This window comes from Cydia pomonella, chromosome 5 (assembly GCF_033807575.1).
Source record: "Cydia pomonella isolate Wapato2018A chromosome 5, ilCydPomo1, whole genome shotgun sequence".
Taxonomy (NCBI): domain Eukaryota; kingdom Metazoa; phylum Arthropoda; class Insecta; order Lepidoptera; family Tortricidae; genus Cydia; species Cydia pomonella.
Genome location: NC_084707.1, coordinates 19,935,931 through 19,958,214, shown reverse-complemented (window position 1 = coordinate 19,958,214; position 22,284 = coordinate 19,935,931). Strand labels below are relative to the sequence as shown.

At 38.8% G+C, this 22,284-nt stretch overlaps 2 protein-coding genes across 3 annotated transcripts in view; one reads left to right on the top strand and one right to left on the bottom strand.

Moving 5' to 3' along the window:
* LOC133518039 (rho-associated protein kinase 2) overlaps window positions 1-13,704 on the bottom strand; it is a 30,064-nt gene extending 16,360 nt beyond the window's left edge. The window contains exons 1-4 of the mRNA XM_061851599.1: window positions 12,700-13,704; window positions 10,150-12,078; window positions 9,507-9,667; window positions 7,504-7,713 (exon numbers count right to left, since the gene is read on the bottom strand). Coding sequence (XP_061707583.1) covers window positions 7,504-7,713; window positions 9,507-9,667; window positions 10,150-12,078; window positions 12,700-12,883 — 2,484 coding nt within the window. The 5' untranslated portion in view covers window positions 12,884-13,704. The remainder of the gene's footprint in view (window positions 1-7,503; window positions 7,714-9,506; window positions 9,668-10,149; window positions 12,079-12,699) is intronic.
* A 170-nt stretch (window positions 13,705-13,874) lies between these two features.
* On the top strand, window positions 13,875-22,282 carry LOC133518037 (TATA box-binding protein-like 1). Of its 2 annotated transcripts, none has more exons than XM_061851595.1 (4): window positions 13,875-14,145; window positions 16,426-16,958; window positions 18,323-18,417; window positions 21,628-22,282. In XM_061851595.1, the coding sequence occupies exons 2-4, from the start codon at window positions 16,441-16,443 to the stop codon at window positions 21,834-21,836; spliced, it is 822 nt and encodes a 273-aa protein (XP_061707579.1). In that variant the 5' UTR covers window positions 13,875-14,145; window positions 16,426-16,440; the 3' UTR covers window positions 21,837-22,282. The 2 variants fall into 2 exon arrangements, with proteins under 2 accessions (XP_061707579.1, XP_061707581.1); XM_061851597.1 differs by lacking the exon at window positions 13,875-14,145 and adding an exon at window positions 14,713-14,867.
* The last annotated feature ends 2 nt before the right edge of the window (window positions 22,283-22,284 follow it).

Here is a 22,284-nt window from a genome sequence, read left to right as displayed (position 1 = left end):
AGCGCGGCCTGTGTAAAAGGCATCCCCAGTGCTATCGTCCGCATAGCAATGAATATCGCCGATAGACAACATGTCATTGATGTGCAGCAGAAACAGCGTTGGGGATAGCTCAGAACCTTGCGGAACGCCAGCGTTAATGTCCATGCTATCAGAGCAGCTTCCGTCTACTACGGCTCGTCTACTTTGGTATTTATTTATCCTTTACAGTCCGTTAATATCCCTGGTTCAAAAAAAGCAAAAAGGGACCAAATTTATGTTATTCCTGACCTACATTACGGTATATAGTGTTAAAATTATATATATTAGTCCTCTGAGGGATGTGATATAATTGATACCAAAGTATTTTAAGCACATATTTTTGTTGTACTGTTTTTTTTGTTTCCTATGCTATTCTTCAAACTATTTACTACCAATCTAAATAACCCAATTCCAGCATATAATTTAATCGGGTCCTTATTTATTATTTGTTTATTGATATCATATCATAATTGCATGTAATACATTCATGTCACTTGTAAGGTTCTTACGGGTTATCATCATAGATCATAGGTACGTTTATAGGAGTATTAGTGTACCTTAGAAACTCATATTTGGCAGATTGCTATCTTTATACTTTTGGCAAATAAGTTCAGTATTTGGCAGATTAGTAAATCAATTAAATAGTACGAGAGTGCGGAGTGTTAGGGTCGGCAACGCGCATGTAACTCCTCTGGAGTTGCAGGCGTCCATAGGCTACGGAGACTGCTTACCATCAGGCGGGCCGTATGCTTTTTTGCCACCGACGTAGTATAAAAAAATACATATGTGGTTAACAAACATAGTGCAACAAATATACTTTAAGCAATTAGATTAGTATCAAATGGCAAGCTCTACATTGCTCTCGTATTCCAATACAAAATTAGGTATTGGTTTCTCTTCAATGAATTTAAAAATCCGATTAAATTGACTGATTAATGAATGAAATTCCTATTACAAACACATAGAGCAACCAAATTAATTGATTATGATTAGAATTCTGATTCAGGATGGATCGGGGGGCAGATGAAGAGCAAAACAGTGATGGCGGGATGACCTTGATACATTTTGTGAAGAGTGGCGGGAGTGTGCATTGGACCAAATGGCGGGAAAGAGAGAAGGACTTTGCTCAGCAGGGGGACACTTTTATAGGCAAAAAATATATGTATGAAAAAAATAAAAATAAAATAATAAAAAAGATTAGAATTAACATCTACAATGGATAAAGGAACAATTTAAGTAGTATCCTAAAAAATATGACATTATTTATGCTATTATTCGTTAAAATCAGAAAATATGGACTAAATTATATCACAAATCATACAAAACGGTTTTTCCAAATGACGTCATGCGTGCACCATTGATGACAGTCTTTATTTCAAGCTCATTTACTATTCCTGTCTCCATAAGAGATAATTATCTTAATGAAATGTAAATTGTCCGTACGTTCGCAAGAATGTCGCATTAAAAAGCTTTAAAATAAGACGGATCCTCACAAGTTCGCCCTGACACCGGCTCCCTATTAGGAGTTATAAGCATAATTACTCTGCGGCTAAAATCGGACCACATCTAATCTAATTGTGTCGTCTAGTAAGGTACGAGTGCAGCTGCAGACTACCTATAGTAGACTATGCATTATAAAGGATAACACGAGGATTCTCCGTCGCTAGTTTTATTGTATTTTTTGCTTGGGTACGATGACAGCCGTCGTCTCAATACATTTTTTCGTTTTAAGGTTTTTTTTTATACTACGTCGGTGGCAGACAAGCATACGGCCCGCCTGATGGAGGAGGTTATGAATTGTATGGAGATGACAGCTAGTTAAAGTAAATAATAGTTTTTAGTTTGAAAGATATATCTCATAAATTGTGTGCTAGTTTTAAGGTATCTATCAATGGGCCAATAGTTGCCTGGAAATAAAGATTTTTCATTTCATTTCAACAATATATGTACTATGTAGTTGTAAAATACTACTCTACGAGCTACACCACTTTGTAGCATCTTCACCATTGTAACATTATATACTGAAAAAGCCGAGTTAATAATTAAATATTATTTGTTAACATTTTCATTTACACACGTAAACAGTAATCGGCAATTGAAGGGTTTAACGTGAACGCCACCAAATATTCGTTTACGCTAAGATACTAAATTAGCATGGTAATTATATCAGTGGCGATGCGTCCATGGGATTCGATTATTACCAGCTAGTTGTACTAATTTGAGACGGTTAAGTATATTTCTGGCCAAATTAACATACTAGTATGTTAGAATCCCGGCGTCTATCTGTGGTGTCTTTATTTTATTGAATCAAACATATTTTTACACAGCATTATAACGAACACTGAAATTTATGACAGACAGTATTTATACACACTAGGTACAGTCACGGACTTTAATTGTGGCGCATTTTAGGGTTCAAGCTAATCAAGGTTGTCAATACTAACAGTATGACATGTCCAATATTAAGTAAACCCTAGTCTGTGACTGTACATGATACAGTCTAAGAAGAGGACAAACAGTACAAATGTAAAAATATTACAAGACAGGAGAATCACGTTTATCCATCTTCTGACATAACTTCATACACTCCTTAAATAGATCTTAAATGTTCTATCTAGTGAGCAGGTGATTTGCGAGTGCAGCGCACACAATCACCCGTCATAACGTCCACATATGTCCCAGTGCACTTTATGCCGAGGCATATAACTGCGATGTATGGCATAATTGATAAAGGTTCTTTGACGTGTGCCCTAACAACCCAGCGCTTATTCCAGTGCTACTGTTTTTGGAATGAACTTTATTTAAGGCACGAATTTGCCTCATACCACTCCCTTCTAGAACAATAGTTTAATCGAATTCCTAGTACCTACCTATAATTAATTTGTCCTCAAAACTTGTCAAGGTTTTTTTTTCTTGTTACGTATTTTTCTTATTAAAGTTTTATTCGTTATTACATAAATTATTTTGTTGTTCTTCTCCGTCGAAAAATCCAAAACTAAACACCGTGTAGTATTCTTTTACACAGCGGCAAGTGTTTTAGAGTTATATAGCTCGAGTATTTGAGGGTAATGTATTTTATTATATTTTTTTATTTAGGATTACCAACAGATAATACATCTTACATGCTCTTAAATCTATATAACAATCACTGATGCTTATGTAATTATAGGTATCCACAACTTATATAAGTGTTGTACCTGTGAACAATAGTGAACATGCAGTAATCTTACGGATAAATGAATGAAACTAATGCTAGCACTTGACAATATTTCACTACTTATATACAAATATTTTATTAAGTATTTTTAAGGCATCTGTGAATGCGTGGCTAATTACTTTGGGATATCCAGTGAGCCAACATATTTTATCAAGTTCCTTTTAAACTGTTCTAGTCTACCGTTAAATATGTCAACTCCCGCAGCGCCTGGATTATGATTGTATAATTTTGCCATTCTTAAAAGGGCAGAATTACGACCTAAATTTGCAGTGTCCATATGCATACACATATATAAAATTATAAACAGCCATGACGATTATTTCACTCGACAGATAACGTCAATACGCGAGTGTTTTACTTCGCAGAATCTCACATGCAAACGCAGTGATCTAGGAACCTGCGATAATCGTCAAACTAGTTAATGATGAGCAGGAAATGGGCATTCCTGTATACTGAACAATGCCATAACACTTGTATTTTATGGTCCCGGCGTCAATGATACTAATTTGCATTTAACAATTTCATTATAATAAATAACGTACAATGTCTTTGTTCACGTATGAGGCGAGATTCCGGGCGGTACTTTCAGGACCTATAGTCGCATTCCAGAGATAAAGTGTGAGTAGAAAAGCGGAGACAATTTACGTTCCTCGCAATATGGTTTAGTTTTATAGGTCAAGAGGTTCGTGATAAGAATGCAATTAAATCTACAATTAAATTGTAGTATACTATGAACACACAGTAACTACACTTTATATGTTCGTCTCGACAATATTAGTGTACACGATTGTAGGTGTAGGAATCTTGATATCAACGAAAAAGACGTCACTGAGAATAATCACGTAACAATAATTTTATTGTACAGAAGCAGTCCAGAGCAGTTATACGGTTCCGACCGTGTGGGATTCGCTTAGAAATATTTCTCCTCCCCGCCCTTCGAATTTCCAAGAATAACCTTACAAAAATTCATGAAAAAATATGGATAATTACAAGCTCTTGCCGCATTTCTAGTATAAGTATGAATAAAGGGCATGGGGCGTGTTGCATAATAAAGTATACAATACATTATAAAGCGTGTAAAAGCATATTAGGCCAAACTTTCAACTCCTGAGTTCAGGGGTGCGAACATTTAAAACTGAAGTACTGCATTTTTTTCTTTCATATATTTCCCAAGATGTTACCCATCCAGTGTATTTAGTGCAGACAGGACGGAACTAATAATTATGTCAGTAGCAGTTTAAGCAAACAACTAGCACGTGGTAACACACATGTATCTGTTAATACCTAGATATCCAATTTCGAGCGAAATGCGGCCTGACGGAAGTTCAAAGAGAATAAAATATACGTATTTTCAGTTAACATAACTATAGCGAATAATACAATTAAATGTAGGGGAGCGGACTGTAAAGCTGAATAATTCAATCCAATGTTTAGCACTTTTAACCACACGTGGCGTGCCGTGCAATAGGCATGCTAGAATTAGTATGTCGGTTCGTTTGTGGAATTTTCAGCGAGCCCTACGTTTGATTGGTCCAATTAAATCAACTCGTACACAGTGACAGTGACGAACGAGAAAACCATTTAGTTTGGAAGTCGTAAATATTACCTATTCGCGGCATTGTATGACGTGATTCACGATATAAAACCAATTTACAATAAATGAGGTAAAATAAAGGTGAAAAACATATTTTGGAAATAATGGAAAGCTATAATCCTTAATACTTTCATTGAATCGAACCCGGAAATGTATATTAACAATCTGGCACCGGCGCCAACGGGGTCATAATACATATTTAAGAATTTCAAGTTATATTCGTACACCAGCGTTTGTCTACGGAATGTTTGTGTCATAAATATCAAGGCCGCACAACACTTACGTATTCATATTCGGGCAAGTCATGAATCCGCCTAAACGAGAGCGCATGCAGCGCGGACTTTTTCGATAATTGCGGTGAACTAGATTGTCTGACCTAAGGCATTCAGTTTGTAGCGTCACGTCTTAATAGAATGTTACATTTTCAGACGAAAATTACCGCTTTGTCAATTGACAATAAGGACGAGTTTTTCTTACTACTAGCGTTTTATTTACAACCGACTACTTTTTGGCTGAGAACGACATAGTTTTATTAAATATATGTATAAAACATTCAACACAGCCCTCACAACGCCGTTCCGCAGTGAGGACGCTTGTAACAATTCTATTAGCAGTGCAAATCTCATCATTATCATGACTAAGACATTAACGGGAGAAAAACCGCCGGCCTACGTAATCGTATGTTTATTTATTTCGAGACACTGCACACGCAGGTATAGCGTTTAAGGTAAAAGGCGTATACTTATGTGTGTTTGTTGTCGACAATGAGTCACTCCGTGAGTCCGTGAGAGGACGGTCTATTTCGGAGTGATGAGATTATGATTAGTTCGCATCAAGATACTAAAAGCATAGTTAAGTTCATTGATGTATTCACAGTTAAGTTATTAATGAAAAGGCATTCATGTCTAAGGCTAAATAATAAGGAATATATTAATACAGTAATATTCAGACGTGCATTCTGGTGAATTATAAAATTAAAATTAAATTTAGTCAACGTAATTATTCTTCTCGAACAAAGCCGCTTGTTTTGAAACATTCTTAACAAATTCTTAATAACAAACAAGTCCTAAAAACTTCTGATTTCCATCATGTTAGCATAATTTAAGACCAGGGGCTGAACTCTTACCAAGAATTTTATTTAAATATTTAAGAAATAATCTCTATAACTATATGTAATCATAAAACCTATAGGCAAAGGAAGCAATATGTTTCTTTCGTGAAAATCTCGGAATTTCAATAGAAAATTAACATTACTCATATATTTTTTATCAATTTCAATCTGTTCAGTTAATGTAGACGTTGTATAGTTTTTTTTTATATTACGTACCAAACTGTTACAAGAAAAAAATATTTGTAAGATATAAAGAAAATTACGAACAAAAAACTCAAACCAAACTCAAACTACCTATAGTATTTTTTGTATGTAATTCGTACCATTGTATATCAATATCGGTCAAAAATATTGCTTATGTCAACCGCCAACAGGGCTATAAAAACAAATCAATTGACTCCTCATTATTTTCTTAAAATAGGCTCAGTAGTTTTGACACTACGAAGGAACACACGTAATAGGCAGACGAACATACCTAATGCTAAAATCATAACCATATCTTATGGTTATGTTATAATGCAGTCGGGTGAGGAAAGGTTGCTCAATAAATATGTCTCAACCAAGGTTTTGATTTTTTTTATTGCGACTAGTTTTGATGGAGTCGTATAGTAATGGAAATCTATTCAGGGAAATTTCTGTTAGTTACGGTGTTATCCTACTCCCTACACAAGTGATAAAGGAAGGGAAATAGTTCAAACTGTCAGACTAGGTCAATAACCTTGAACTACTATAACTACTTACTAATGAAAATCAACCTATAACACTTGTACACTACCCATAACAGTGTACTTGTTTACACTGAATACAAACAAAAAAGGAATATGGGGGTTATATTCCTCATATTACTTTAATTTAATTATATTCCTTTCTCTACTCTACGGTATCTCAGCTTAATAATTTACTAATTATCAACGTAATATTGTCTTCGGTTACCGGGATGGTTACTCATGAAATAAACTCTGTAAACGGATTATATCGCGTATATATTTTAAATAAAATACATCCCGACGTATGACATTTGTAGCTACAAGTTACTGTCGTATAAGATATTTTTAGTAGATACTTGATTGCTGACTGTACATCCTGCCATTTGTCTGTTTATCAATTGCTTTACAAGACCTTTTAAATTATCTCAATAAACTTGATTTGCCGCAATGGCAGCGTTTTGCCGCCTAGGTGGTCCATTTTTCCCACTACCTTCCGACTACTTAGTCGGATACCTATCTATATCATCTGAACAGCTCAATATCATGATTGCCATAATCATAGTTACGGAAGTAAACCAAATTTGAAACCAGTCATACACTGGGAAGTGGTTCAAATTTAAGTTACAAAAGTGTCATAACTCTCTACTACTCGGTCGAAGGGGCATAGAAACATTGAGTGAGAAGACTTAGACGGTTGATGTTCCGGTCTCATACTTAGCAACCGAGGCAGTTAAGAGCGAATAATCACGCGTAATTCTATAACTGCAAAAATTCCATACGCTTGGCGGCGGCTGCGCGGTTGCTAGTGCTACCGCTAGTTATATTAGCCATTAGAAGGTTATAGGTAGCGACTCACCCTCGTGTAGTACATGTCTCGTTCAGCGCTCGCAGCGGCCAGCTTCTCCGAGGCGGTGTGCAGGGCCTGGCGCACGCTGTGCAGGTCCCTGGTGCGCGCGTCGCGCTCGGCGGCGGCGGCGCGCGCGGCGGCCTCGGCCGCGGCCGTCTCGCCCGCCCCGGCGCAGCGCGCGGCGCGCTCCTGCTCTAGCGCCGCTTGCAGACCCACCACCTGCAAACGAGGCGATTGTTCACTCTGTACTGTACATACTGTGATCAAGTAGACAGCTCTCGGCAGGAGAATGGAGGTTTACACGCGCCGCTACATAGAGTGCTAGTTGCGAAAAGGTAGTAAATGAACGATGTAATCGATATGATTTAAGTGCACGTTGACAGTTAAACTTAATAGTTTGAAGAAATCTTTTTGGTTAATATTGGTTGATATCGAAACCAAAAAATAATTTGAATTCCTGCTATCAATTAAAACTTGTTGTGTGTGTGACTTGACCACAACTCTGGTATCTGTATACAATAAGGACATTGACACCAGGAATGCGGTATTTTTTTTTAATAAATGTGTGTTTGCTAATATTTACACTTTTAGCTTTTTTAACCGACTTCAAAAAAGGAGGAGGTTCTCAAGTCGACTGTTTTTTTTTTTGACGTATGTTACTCGATATCTCCGAGAATCGTGAACCGATTTTCAAAATTTTTTTTTTAATCTAACGGGTATAACCCCGAGATGGTCCCGTTGGCACCAAGTCGGGGTCTGATGATGGGATCTTGGAGAAATTGAGGGAACTCTTCAAATGTTATAGATACATCTATGGCGCTTTTGGTAATTTCTGAAGTCGGTTATATTTTTTGTCAAAAAGTTTTTGGAATCCTCCGATCAGTCATTTTTGTAAGGTATGACCTACATATCTAAGAACTGTTGACTAGTTATTGTATTACAGAACCTCTACAAAAAATAACAAATGAAATCGATCAATCCGATTAGAAAGATTATTGGGAACATAATCGTTTTCTTCCAGAGTCCCTTTGCCACGTTAGAACTCGTGTCTCAAAACACGTAATTCATCTCCCACACCCATACTTACTATGAAATGTGTAAACGGTGACCTAGGGACGTAATATGAAGTAAGCGTTCCAAGAAATATATTGGTGCGTAAGATATTTATATAAATAAAGATCACATAAATTATATTCCAATATAAAATTACGTCGTTTATAAAAAAATAATCAAAAAAAATTTACAGAGAAAAACACCAGCTTGATGGTCTGCCAATGGATTTGTTGCAGAAAATGCTATTTCCCGGTAATAACAGAAAAGGGACGGAGACCTTGATGCTATACAAGGTGCCCGTGAGCATTGCGAGACATTTTAACTAAGCATTCCTGGTAATATTTAGAAACTAAAATGTCATATAAAATTTTCTGGATTAGGCCTAGTTTCAGAGATAATTAAATGTTTTTCGAAATCATTTTTTCGCCATAAGTCGGTACAAAACAAATTTTTGACTGCGGTATTGCCACTTTGAGGTCTAGTCTGGACATACCTATTGATTGACATCGAAAAATTAAAAAAATGTATTCGAGAGGCTACCCCCAAAGAAAAAAAAACTTTTTAGTTAATTTTAGGTTATGTGTTTATCAATAAAAATTACGTTTTATGTGTTCAAAAAAAGGGGAAAAAAATGTCGAATTTCACAATAAGTCATATAAAATTTTTTGCTTCTGTTGCCATTGGGAATGCACCGTTAAAATCTCTCGCAATGCTCACGGGCACCTTGTATTATAGACGCCACATGTTTGGTTTCACGGGACTGTGCACAGTATTTATGTGGCTGATAAGGATCTACCGTGCTGAAATAAAACAAGATATGGAATAAATTTAAAATGGAAATATTAGCCGGATCGGATAAACTGCGGTTGTTCAGTGGGAGAGCCTGCTCTTCCAGATTCCAGAGCCACAGAAAACACAATACAAAAATAATATGTTCTTTATAAAAGTTTATAGATTACCTTTTCGCTTTCCTGACGATGCTCGCCCTCCAGCTTCTGCAGGCGCTGCTGCATCTGGCGGTAGTCGACGTTGAGCATGGACATCTGGCGGTCCTTCTCCTGGCACGTGGCTTCGGCGCGCTGCCGCCCCGCCTTCTCTTCGTTCAGCTTAGCTTGTAGCGCTGGGCACCAACACACAGTTATACAATCCTTTCTTCTAAACTAGGGACCGGCCACATCAAAACATGTTGAAGTAGGCAGGCGGAGTGAAACATCTTGAGTTTGCATGCGATATTTCGCTGTATAAATGCCACATCAGCGTAGTTTAAACTTGGATGTAGTCGATCCCACTGACTAAATTGTTATAGCTAACATAAATGGATCACTAAGGTTTTATAACCGTAGCCAGGATATCGGAAGGTAATTTAAGGCTACATTTGACAATTATTTTCAACATATACGTGCAAAATTACGGGGATAATTAGCAAACTGGACAATACCTGTAAATATCATTTCCAATGTTCCTGAAGCATGCAAAAAGTGAAGTAATGAAAATCGTTTAAGGGAAACAACATTTAGCTTTACTGAATTTAGCACTCATCAGGTTGGGGTATACGAGGAAATAAAGAGGGAACGGGCTGAGACAAGGGAGGAGACAACTCACCTTTGACTAGCTCGAGGTTGGCTTCCTGCTTGGAAAGCAGCTGCGAGCGCTGCGTGTCCTGGTGGGCGCGGAGCTCTTGCTGGTACAGGTGGTGCGCGGCGGAGCGCTCGTGCGCCAGCGACGCGCACTCCTTCTCGAGCTGCGACACGCGCTCCGTCAGCTGGCGGTTGTCGTTGGCCACCTGTCCCAGGCGCGCGGCCGAGCGCTCGAGTTCGGCATGCGCAGCGCTGAGGCGGCCGCCCGCCTCGGCCACGGCGGCCTCGGCGCGCTGCTTGCCGGCCTTCGCGGCGGCTAACTCGTCGGCTAACGTCGCCCGCTCGCGCTCGAGCGAGTCCCGCTGCGCGCGTAGACGCGCAGTTGTCCCGTCGCTGACGGCGGCGGCGGCAGCCTGCGCGGCCGTCATCTCTGCTGCCTGTTTCCGCGCTTTAGCCGCCGCCTCCGACTCCTGCTTTAGTTTCTCGCGTAATTCCGTTAACTGCTTTTCTAGGGTGTTGATTTTATCATTGTAATTTTGTAGGTTACTCATTTCTTTTGCTCGCTTGTTCTGTTCTTCCTCAAGCCGTCTTTTTGCTTCACTGTAGTTCATTTCTGCTTTTCTTCTTGACTCTGATTCAATTTCTGCCTTGCGCTGAATTTCCTTAAGGTCATGACGAAGTAATGCCAACTCTTTGTCAGTGTCTGCTATTAATTTTTTACTTCGAGATTCTCTCTGAGACAGTTCTTCCAACTGAGCGCAAAGGCTCACTTGTCTATCCTCAAGTTTACGTCTGCCATCCCTCTCTCTCTCTAAAAGTTTTTCTAGCTGCAAAATTGCTTCAGAACCAACATTGTTGATATGGTTGGTTGAGATTGTGTCTACAACATCTGTGTGCTGGTTCCTACGACCACACAGTTGGTAATCCCCATTGTAAGTGAAGCCCACAAAGGGTAAATGGTTGCCAACAAATGCTTTTGGCACTGGAAAAGATTCATCTAATGCATCAGATTTCTCAATTTCATCAAAATTTTTAGTGTCATCATCACTGGACAGCTCAGGGACTACAGGTGGCACAGAGTCTCTGAGATTATCGAAACTCCACTGTTCATTGTAAAAGAATGGGTGTTGCTTGATTTCGTCAACACTATTCTTACCTAATCTTCTAACTCTGTCTGTAAGCAGCCCTCTTATAAGAGACTTGGCCTCTTTGGATATTTCTACATCATCAGGAAACTGTAAAGAGTTCCTGTGATCCATAATTTTTCCATAAGTTCCTACTAAGCTCTCAGCATAAAAGGGTGGATCGCCAATTAACATTTCATACAAAAATATACCCACAGCCCACCAATCACATTCACGGCCATACACTCCTTCTCCGTTTTGGGACTGTAAGACCTCAGGAGAAATATAATCTGGAGTCCCCACAGCATTGCTAGCCCTCACCAGCCCGTCAGGGCCCATTCTCATGCAGGTGCCAAAATCTGCTAACTTCAAGTGGCCATACTTATCAATTAGCATGTTATCTGGCTTAACATCTCGATGAACAAACCCCATATTATGGATTACATCTAATGCCAGCACTATTTCCATTGTATAAAACTTGGCCCACTTTTCAGGTATATCATAATTAGACATGAGACTGACAAGATCACCGCCAGGCATGTAATCCATTACCATGTAAAGATACTTGTGGTCTTGGAAGGCAAAATGTAATTTGAGAATCCATTCAGAGTTAGCGTGTGCCATTATGTGTCTCTCCTCCCAAAAGAAGGTAGAGTCTGACCTTTTGATCATCTCTACTTTGCTCAGCAGCTTCATGGCATATACTTGACGTGTGGACTTGTGTCTGACTAGTTGCACTTCCCCAAATGCTCCCCGACCTATCACTTTTATCAGGTCAAAATCTGCTGCCTTCATACGAAGATCAATAATTTCAGATGCAAACTCTTCATCTATAACAAAAGAGAGTTACTTTTATTATGAAATAAATGCTTCCTTAATCATTATTACTGATAAAATAAGCATACATGGAGTATGGACGCTCAGTTCAATTTCAATTCATTTCATTTATTTAATATTTACACAGAATTACAGTTTTAAATTAATACACTATGAAATGACAATTCCATACTATAAGTATGTACAATTATGATTAAAACTATGTAGTATACAATTGTTTTGTATAAATAAAAGTTTGTTTAATGACAATGTAATCAACATGATTGGCAAAAGATAACAAAATATTTTAGTTCAAAAGAATAATATTCTGCAGTGATGAGCACTATAATTGCAATATTATACTATACTAGCAAACCTTAACTTTATTTAAAGAGGCTTCAAGGGAAGACTTATCCCTGAAATGGGGTTTCTTCCAGAATATTTATTAAAGATAAATTATAACTCAATAATATATGATTTGATATGAAATTACGTTGTCTGTTGAAGAAACTTCTCAACTAATGTAATGTACATGATATGTCATTGTTAACAACTCTAACTTTAACAATACATTTGCACAAAACTGTTACAAATTATACTAATAAGGTTTTATATGAAATAAAGTTGTGTCTTACATCTGCTAGTGTAGGCCTCGACGTTCTTCATGCGGCGTATGGCCGGGTGATCGCAGTCGGAGACCAGCGCCGCGACCGTGTCCAGCAACGAGTCCACGTTGCCCGGCGACCGCGGGTCGCACAGCCGCTCCTCCAGCGCGCGGAGCCGCCGCAAGCGCTCCTCGTCCTTCACCACTACCTCCATACTGACACCCTTTCTCACGTCTTCACGCACTAAACGCCACCGCACATTCTCCAGATCACACCACCCACTGATGCCACATCGCGAACCCTCGACGAGTACACGACCTTTGGAATCCACTGCCCGTTTGTTTTATCCGAGATGCACTATTCCACCGCTAAGTTATATTTCATTATCGAAAAGTCGAAAAAATTGTGTTGCATAGCTCAAAATGACAGCAGATAAAGGTGGTTCTCACAACAAAGCATATGCACGTTCGCAAATATATCCTATCGAATAAACGCCTTTCTACTAAATATTATTGATAAACGAACACTAAATAGTAGTAATTATTGGCACAGCTTTAAAAATATTGTCTAATTACGAAATATTCAACCGCTTGACCGATGATCGAACAATATTATGAAGTTAGCTGCAGGTAAGAAGTTCGCAATGGCGACTCAGAGGGGCCACAGATTATAAAATGACTACATTCGTGTTGTATAACGCAGTTATTAAACGATCGGACAATTTACTATAGTGTTAAATATTATTTACATTTTCTGCCCAAAATATGAAATATGTACAATATAATTATATTTCAATCTTATTTGCATGCTTTTGCCGAGGAAGTGAATGTATTATTTCAAGTTGAAGGAGTCTACAAAGCACACTTATATCCAACTTATATCACATGCGATTTTTGATACATTGCGGCATTTAATACATCGATTGAATTTGTTGCACCTGAGAAATTGCTAATGTCTCCAAAACGAAAGCATTTATGGACGTCTGGGGGCCTACGGGGAAAATCGAAATTCGAAAATTGCGGGGATCTTTCTCTTTTACTCTTACTAAGACGTAATCAGCGTGACAGAGAAAAATGCCCGCAATTGACGAACTTCGATTTTTGCGATAGGACTCCAGTAGAGCTCATTAGAAAAACGCATAGACAAAAATCCATTCATTCTTTTATCATAGACATGCAGGATCCTTCATTCATTAAATCCAAAATTCATTTTCATTCGTTCACTTGTCTTGAATGGAACATGGCGGTGCTAGGCAGGATGTGCATAAGTTTTTAATTTTGCATTTATTTTATAATCGAAGAATTTATTAAGTACTGTTTATTAGATGGTGTTTTTATGTGAGTTGAACTAGTTGTTATTGTGCAAGGACATCTAATTACCAGCTCACTTTTATGCTACCTTGACTTTTTGCAATGAAATTTGTTACTTCGCTGCTGGTGTAAAAATAATTGTGACAAATATAACACATTATCTCAGGTAATTGTTGTTTCAATCAATTTTATGATTATAATATATACGGATATTCTCAGATCCTGCCTTTAAAACCATCACCTGTTCAGTTTGAATGGCTCGAATCTGTCCCATTTTATTTTAAGTTTTCTTGTTATTTTGTAATAATATTACCTACTTCTTAGTGGTCTGATATGTTGATGTCATTGAATATTCTGTGAAAGGGGAAGTGATCTCGGGATAACCCTATACTATTTTACCTAACACTTGAAAATATTTTTTCTTTGTACTCTAATTCAATCACGTGTGGTTCAGGTCGTTATGGGGTCAATAACTGCTGACTTCGACTAATTTTAGTGTGATCGCTTGACTGAGAATAATATTGACTATATTATAGCAAGATTTCTTGTGATTTGACTGACAATGTCGTGCATAAGGTATGCGGAAAGAATTTGATGTCCCGTTTCCGAACAGGCCATCGAGTGCGTAGTATTCGCGAGACAAATTACCATGTGCAAGTGCAATCCCGGCACAAGGGCGCAGGTAGGCCACAGGGTGCACCGCGCAGGGTCGGGCGGATGCGGGGCGGGGGCGACGAGCGGGGAGGGCGGGGGGTCCGGCAGTCAGCTGTGCGAGTGTCATCTGTCTGTTATAGTCGCTCTCGCGTCGTGCCACGCCGTGGGAAGTAGCCTAATTGTTATCCCTTCTTCATATCTCGCGAAATTTGATTCTGTTTTGTATTCTATGAGGTATGCAGTAAATGTCAAGTTGTTATCATTCCAATGATACTTCAAATGAACAAGCTGAAGTCAGGAACATAGGACTATTCCTTTGTGTCAAGTACTGTGCTCAGAGTTGAGTTGTGGTTATACTGTGCCTAGATTTGGTATCTGGATAATTTTAGGCCTTCCTTTTGCAAATAACATTAAAGGAATCATTAGTTTTTTCCTAGTGTTTCTTTACATAGAATCTCTAAAATCTTAACAGATTATATTGAACAAAATAAGTAGTTTTTTAAAATTTATTTGATAGAGAAGGGGTGTTGTCCTGTGCTTTGAATTGCATCAGTTATATTTTTTTATGTTCAACTAGCATTATATCCCCTGGAGTGGTAGGTGGTCGACTCCCAACTGATTGTCATTTAAATTTCAAATTTGATTAATTGAAATAAAATCAGAATTCCAATAACTCAAAATGACATATGCCACTTGAAGAGTTATATATATGAGGCATGTTATGAATTCAAGAACCTAAATCATTTAGTAAATGTCTAAAGCAAATCCTTTAGAAATAATATTTATATTGATAATAAAAAGAGGTTTCTATGAAGAACACTTCTATGTAGTGTGACACTTTCTAAAATAGTCTTAATTTATGCAAGCTAACCATCCTGTCTCATAAAAAGTAGTGAAAATGGAGAATTATGCGAAATGTTGCATAATAACATATGAATCCATGCAGAGTAGAACTTGTTTTCATTGTTTCACGTGCATGTTTGGGATTGGCCATTGTTATGCAATCAACAATTTTCAATAAAGTTTGCTTTACGATTTACTGCTGGAAGCTGCCGATAACCACTCACATAGTTGTACTCTGCTTCATGTTTTTTAATCAATGTTGATTAAAAGGTCTGACTCATTTCCTTTTTCAGTAAAATATTGAGAGCATGCCAGTTTAGGAATTGTTTTATTCAATTCCTGACCTCTTTTCACTTAGTAGGTCAAATATTTTTGTCTTACTAAATTTTACTCTCATAGCCAAGGAGGAGAAGTTTGGGCCTCCTCTGTCACTACATGTAAAGAACTTTAGTTGAAATAATATATTGTTCAGTGCTAACTAAAATAATGCACAAACATACACCTATATGGGTCATACATATTTTTTAGAAAACTCGTTTGCGTCTGTCCTATAGACATCGAAAGTTTTTTTTTAGTACTTGACACTTAAATAAGAAAAATAGGCTAAGATCTACCAGTCGTTAACTTTGATTGTATTGTCCACAGAAGTGACCTTTTTCTAAAATGAATTTGACCCATATAGGCTTATTAATGCAACTATTGCGTTTATGGTATTTCCTTACATGTAAGGATTGGTCTTAAGATTCCTTAACTTGACCAGTAGGTACTGCTGCCTCATATTTGATGTAGAAATGTGTGACAATTGAAATCAAGCCTTCTGAATTAACTTACAGAACTGAAGATGTAATCTTCCTGGGTGTATACCTATTTTCTTTTTACACACACATGATGCACAATTTTTAATGTCTGCATGAAATAATATAACAAGAGTAATATTGATTATTTCCAGCAAGCTGTGGGTGCCATGGCTACGCTGATCCAAGAGAATGGCATCAGCATCAGCAATCACATTGTGCCTGACCACGAGTACTGCGAGCCGGCGCGGGAGCCCGAGCCGCAGGCCGTGGCGCCGCCGGCGGCGCTCGACGCCGCTGCGCCGCCCGACGATGAGGACACCCCCGAAATAGACATCATGATAAACAATGTTGTGTGTAGTTTTAGTGTTAAGTGCCACTTGAACCTGAGACAAATAGCTTTGAACGGTGTAAACGTGGAGTTCCGACGCGAGAACGGGATGGTGACGATGAAGCTCCGGCGCCCGTACACGACGGCGTCCATCTGGTCGTCGGGGCGCGTGACGTGCACGGGCGCCACCAGCGAGGACCAGGCCAAGGTCGCGGCGCGCCGGTACGCGCGCGCGCTGCAGAAGCTCGGCTTCCAAGTGCGCTTCCAGAACTTTCGCGTAGTCAATGTATTAGGAACCTGTCGAATGCCCTTCGGAATAAGGATTACGGCATTCTCCAACAAATATAGGGAGGCAGAGTGAGTATTGCTTTTGTTATTTATTGGTATGGTTTGTGGCAGTACATTTGAACTATCTGCCTTAATTATTCAGGAATCAAAAAAAAAGAAACTAAATATACTTTTAAATAATGCCCACATTAGGTGGCTGCAGTATATCTAGAGTCTGTCCAAAAAGAGAAGACTCTTTCCGCACAGACTATCTTAGGACTTGCTGGTTGAGACTGCTGTGAAAAGTGCCAGTTTTATAGAAATGTTAACCTCCCATACAACTGACTTACGCCAACAACTAACACAGTAACAGACATACCAAATAATAGTAAGTCATTAAAATGAAATTTAATTTAATTTTCTTACATGCTTGTATAGATGAAAAACCATTTGCAAAACTTGTTTCATTGCTATAAAATAATGAATTCATCATCAGATCAGAGTGTAATGACATCATGACATTGGACTTAAGTTTCAAGATATGTGAAACATTGAACAAATAGACAAACAAGTTCGTTTACTTGCAAGCAATGATATTATATAACTATGCTTAGGTTATACTCATACATATGGAGCACAAAAAATACTTATTATTATATTTATTTCTATTATTTGATTAATTTTCACTTTCCATTCATCTTTGTCATACTCATTGTTAAACATGAGCTCTTTCGGTGAGCGGGAGCTCGTTAGCATGTGCACATCTCTCGTTTGCCCAGAAGTGACTAAAGACAACTTGAACAATTTGTCACTAGGTGAGCACTTCAATTTTGGAACGCCTATAACCTATTTTGAGTTATAATAAATCATTGCTTGCAAGGTACTGGTATTAAATAATGGCATTTCATTACAATTGAATATTAAGTAACAGTTCTTGCTTAGATGATAGGTACACATGTTGAAATAGAATCAGACAGGATATTTAAAATATTCAAAGCTTCTTAGAGTGGTCAAGGAGGATTGTAGAAGACTATAGAAGTCAATAAAAAATGTCCCTAGTTTGGCAGCTGAAATAGTTCGCACTGCATCGGCGTCGCCAGGGGGGGGGGGGCTGCCCTCCCCCTAGAGAACAAAATTTCTATGTTGCATGCCCCTCCCCTCCCCTTGGCCATGGGTCATATGAACTGCCCCGTAAATTATATCTGTATCAGAAAGTCGGGCTCCTCCATAACAATTAATTATAATAATTATAGATACACATGTATGTATTGTCTTGATTTTAACACACAATATGACTACTTTTTTAAATTTGTGTCAAATTTTTTTTTGATATGTCTATGACCGATAAAATAAACATAAAGTGTCTAATTCAGATTATCAAGTTCAAGTAGTTTTATTCTATGTGTATCATATTAAACTTACTTTGTTTTAAAAACAAATCTCTTTTTTTACAGCTATGAACCAGAGCTTCACCCTGGTGTCACATATAAACTATATAATCCTAAAGCTACATTAAAAATATTCTCTACAGGAGGAGTCACAATAACAGGTACTTATTTCATGTTTGTTTTCTTTGTAATCATTTCTTTACCATAAGACATGGGATATGTTCCATTCTCGATTGCCATAGACTTATTACATCTACCTTATCATTAGACAATTTAAATTGCTATATTTCTACTGAGAGGGACAGGAAAATATCAGTTACCTTTCTCTGTCCCTCCCAGCAGAAAGTGCCCTTCAAAAGGGTAGATGTAATATTGGATTTTGCCACACTGGTGCTGGGCGTAATGTTCACGCGCTTGATAGAAAGAGGAAGACAGCGTAATACGCACACTACGTGCAAGCGACCCAAATCCGCCCATAAGAGGCCTTTCCACTGAAGCAGAGATGAGAGGAAACGTGCGGGAATCAGCTAATAGCATTGGTTGTGATCCAACGAAGCGGAAAAGAGATGTGAATTACAACCAATTCTATTGGTTGATTCCCGTACGGCTCCTCTCATCTCCGCAGTGTGACGAAGCCTTATATGCAAAAGCAAAAAAGTTTTAACTTTACAACATAATGATGAATCAGTAATAAGTTTCAATCATAGATCTAGCATATTTTCTATACATACGCAATGGGACAACATTAAAAACACGTTTTAACATTCCTACATCCAAAAACAACCTACGTAATTTGGTCGGGTTATTTGTTACCCGCCATAAACAATACTAAATTTTCGATTGGGAATGAAATAAATGGAGACAGTGATAAGGACAAACAATTATAACGCTTTCTCTGCTACTCCAGCTGAAAGTTCCATCAGAGCATCTCGTTCGGTCATCTCCTGGCTTTATCATTTCATCTCTATTCTATACTTATTGTACCATCTGCCGTAAAAGTGCATGGTGACTTTATCAATGAATTCATTCATAATTTTTCCATGCAATTTCGCAGTTCACCTCTATGGTTTCAATACTGATGTGCATTTCTGCATTGTGGTTGTTAGCAACCAATAAATGGTTGGGTTATTATATTATCATTGTTGCATTACTGGATTTCAGTTAATTGTAAGTCGTAGGTATTATTTAAAAATTACACCCATCTTGACATGCCAACGTTCCAATAATATAAGAACACGACACACGACCTTATCGTCAGTGTCTTAGAGGAGAATTATTAACCAAAGGTGAAAACTGAACCATAACACCCGAGATGAGGGCTTCCAATGGCGTAGCGCCCGCAGCCTATCTTTAATCCCGGTACCTGCGGGACCGGGATTAAAAATAGGCTTGTGTTGTGCTCCCGGTAAGCGTAGGAGTTGAAAATAGAGCTCCGGTTTCTCTGGTTATAATATTAGCGGAAAATCGTTGAGCATTAGACTTTTGTTTGCCGCGAAATCTATTGTCGAGTAGCAGTACTGAGCGTTCCGCTGCTTGACGCTAGATGTAGACTACGAAAATAATAGTATTTTTGGTAACAAAACCGTTGTATGGAGTGAGCACTCTTGGTCGTCTTAATTTTCTTTGACCCGGCTATCAGCCTATGAAAGATGAATTTTCGGAATAGGAGAGATGAAAATATATTTTTCTGCCCTCCGGGCGGAAAGCGAAGTTGCCGCTTTCCGCCTCCGTCGAGCAGAAAAATAGTATGCGCACCACGGGAGGAAACGTAGGACATTCCATCCCGCGTGTTTGCCACCCTCGCCTTCGGCTCGGGTAACAATTTTAGGCGGCACGCAATTTCCTACTTTTCCTCCCTTGGGTCACAAATGACTATTTTGGAACATTGGTTTGTATAGATGTTTGTGAACTCGACTGTACTGTATACGTGGATTAGTCTCCTTTTTCCTGTTGATGTCTCGTGAGCCCGGGGCCAATAAACCACGGTAAAAACAAACGTTTAGAAAATAGTTGATTACGACTATCATAATCATAACATTTTTAGCATATATCCGTACACGGCGGGAAGAAGATGATAACTCAATATATAGAATTGAAGAAATTTGAACCTTGTACTGTTAAAATTTCTTCAATTTTATATCTCGAGTACTGGTTTTAAGGAACGAAACGAAAATACCGAGCGGTATTTTCGTTTCGTTCCTTAAAACCATCTAATGTGGTGACCTAATAACTTCTACCATCGAATTTTCGTAATTTACCGACGGTACATTAGTATCGAGCCTACTCGCAACTATACTGATACAAGTCAACACTAAACAACGTTTCAGCAAATTACCTTTACCCCAAGACCGGCTGTTATCTCCTGTCGCATGTCATACAGCATCCGCTCTGATACTACACAAACACGACGATACTGTACTGATGATATGTAATGTGTTTTAGACTAGAATATCGCAATCCTATATTTATATAAAAGAGTTCCAAAAAAAGAGGGGAGATACTGTAAAACTATAAATATATAGATTTCACAAAATAAAGCGGGCATTTCTAGGCAGGAGCTAGCCTCCCCGCGCTACCTTCGTCAAAATCGACTTAACTTTCCATTTGTGGGTAAAATTACATTAATGTAGAAAAAAAATGCGTGAGTGTAGGAACACTCGGTTGGAACGAAGCTAAGAAAAGGTCGTGATGGAAACTCGTGGTGGAAAACTTATACCCCTCCGAATCCTAACTTAATCGGTATAGTTATAAAGTTGTCATCGTTTGTCTTCGCTTTCGTTTTCATATGGTATTTTCGGGGGGCTAATTCTGAGAGGCTACTGAAACGAAAAGCGAACATCGAAATTTGAAAATCCCAGTCATTCGAATAGGAATCAATCGAATTTCGTGGTTTCCAAAAGGAAATGAAATGTCGCCCCGTTTGCTCTCCACTTTCCCGACCATAGCAGACTTTCGCCTCTAAAAATCTCCGTAGAGTCTTGTGCCACAGCGAGTTAATTTTCGCGCTGCCTGTTGTCTCTGTTGGGCTTACATTAGTGTATGTACAATCTGATGCGCCGAGAATGTTGTATTGGAATTAGCAAGAAACTGAACAGCCGCCGCATGCATGATGATGCACGTATGCCCACGGAGATGACGTTGCGCAAGCCAAGTCATGCCTCCGCTCTAAATTGGTCGTATAGTCTGGCAAACACAACTTGTCAGTCAGTAAGAACCAGGAAAACTATACTCACACCATTCTTTCGGGTGCTAGTACTAGCGTAAGACAAAGACAGTGTGATTGTCTCTGTCTATGTTTGAAATGAGACAGTCCTGGGCCTAACTTTAAATGACTATTCGTTGGTAGAAAATAACGATAGTATCGTTTTCAGCTCGCAGCGTGGGCGACGTCCAGTCGGCTGTGGAGCGCATCTTCCCGCTAGTGTACGAGTTCCGCAAGATGCGCACGCCCGAGGACGAGGAGCAGCTGCGGGCCCGGCGCGGCGCGGCGCGCGCGCCGACGGCGCCGGACCCCGCGGCGGCGCGCGCGGCCGGCGGCGGCGGCGGCGGCGCCGACGCCGACGCCGACGCTTGGGAATGACCGCCGCGCTCGCCGCGCCCGCGCGACGAACTGACCAACTCATTTGGCATACAAAGCAATAATAGTGTGTGAATTCTCGACGAGCTCCGTTGGTTCATGCCAAAGATATTTATTAGGAAGCCCGCCGGGCCCCCGTCTGGACGTACTATTTTCGTGATGCTCCTATTAACTCCTAGTTTGCTTAGGTGACGTCGATTCGTTTTTGTCTAAACCAAATTGTTTCTTGAACGATTGATTAATAATTAATTACTATGTTCAGAGAATTAATCTCGGTGCGATACTCAATTTCGTTTTTCGTTTGCAGTTATGATTGATGAGTAGTAGTGATATTTGTAATAGTGTTCGATAACTTATGTTCTACGAAAGAGATGACTGAACGATTAGTTAGATGTTAGTAATTGTAAATATAAAAAAGCTTGGACATTATACATTTAATTGAAAAATAATG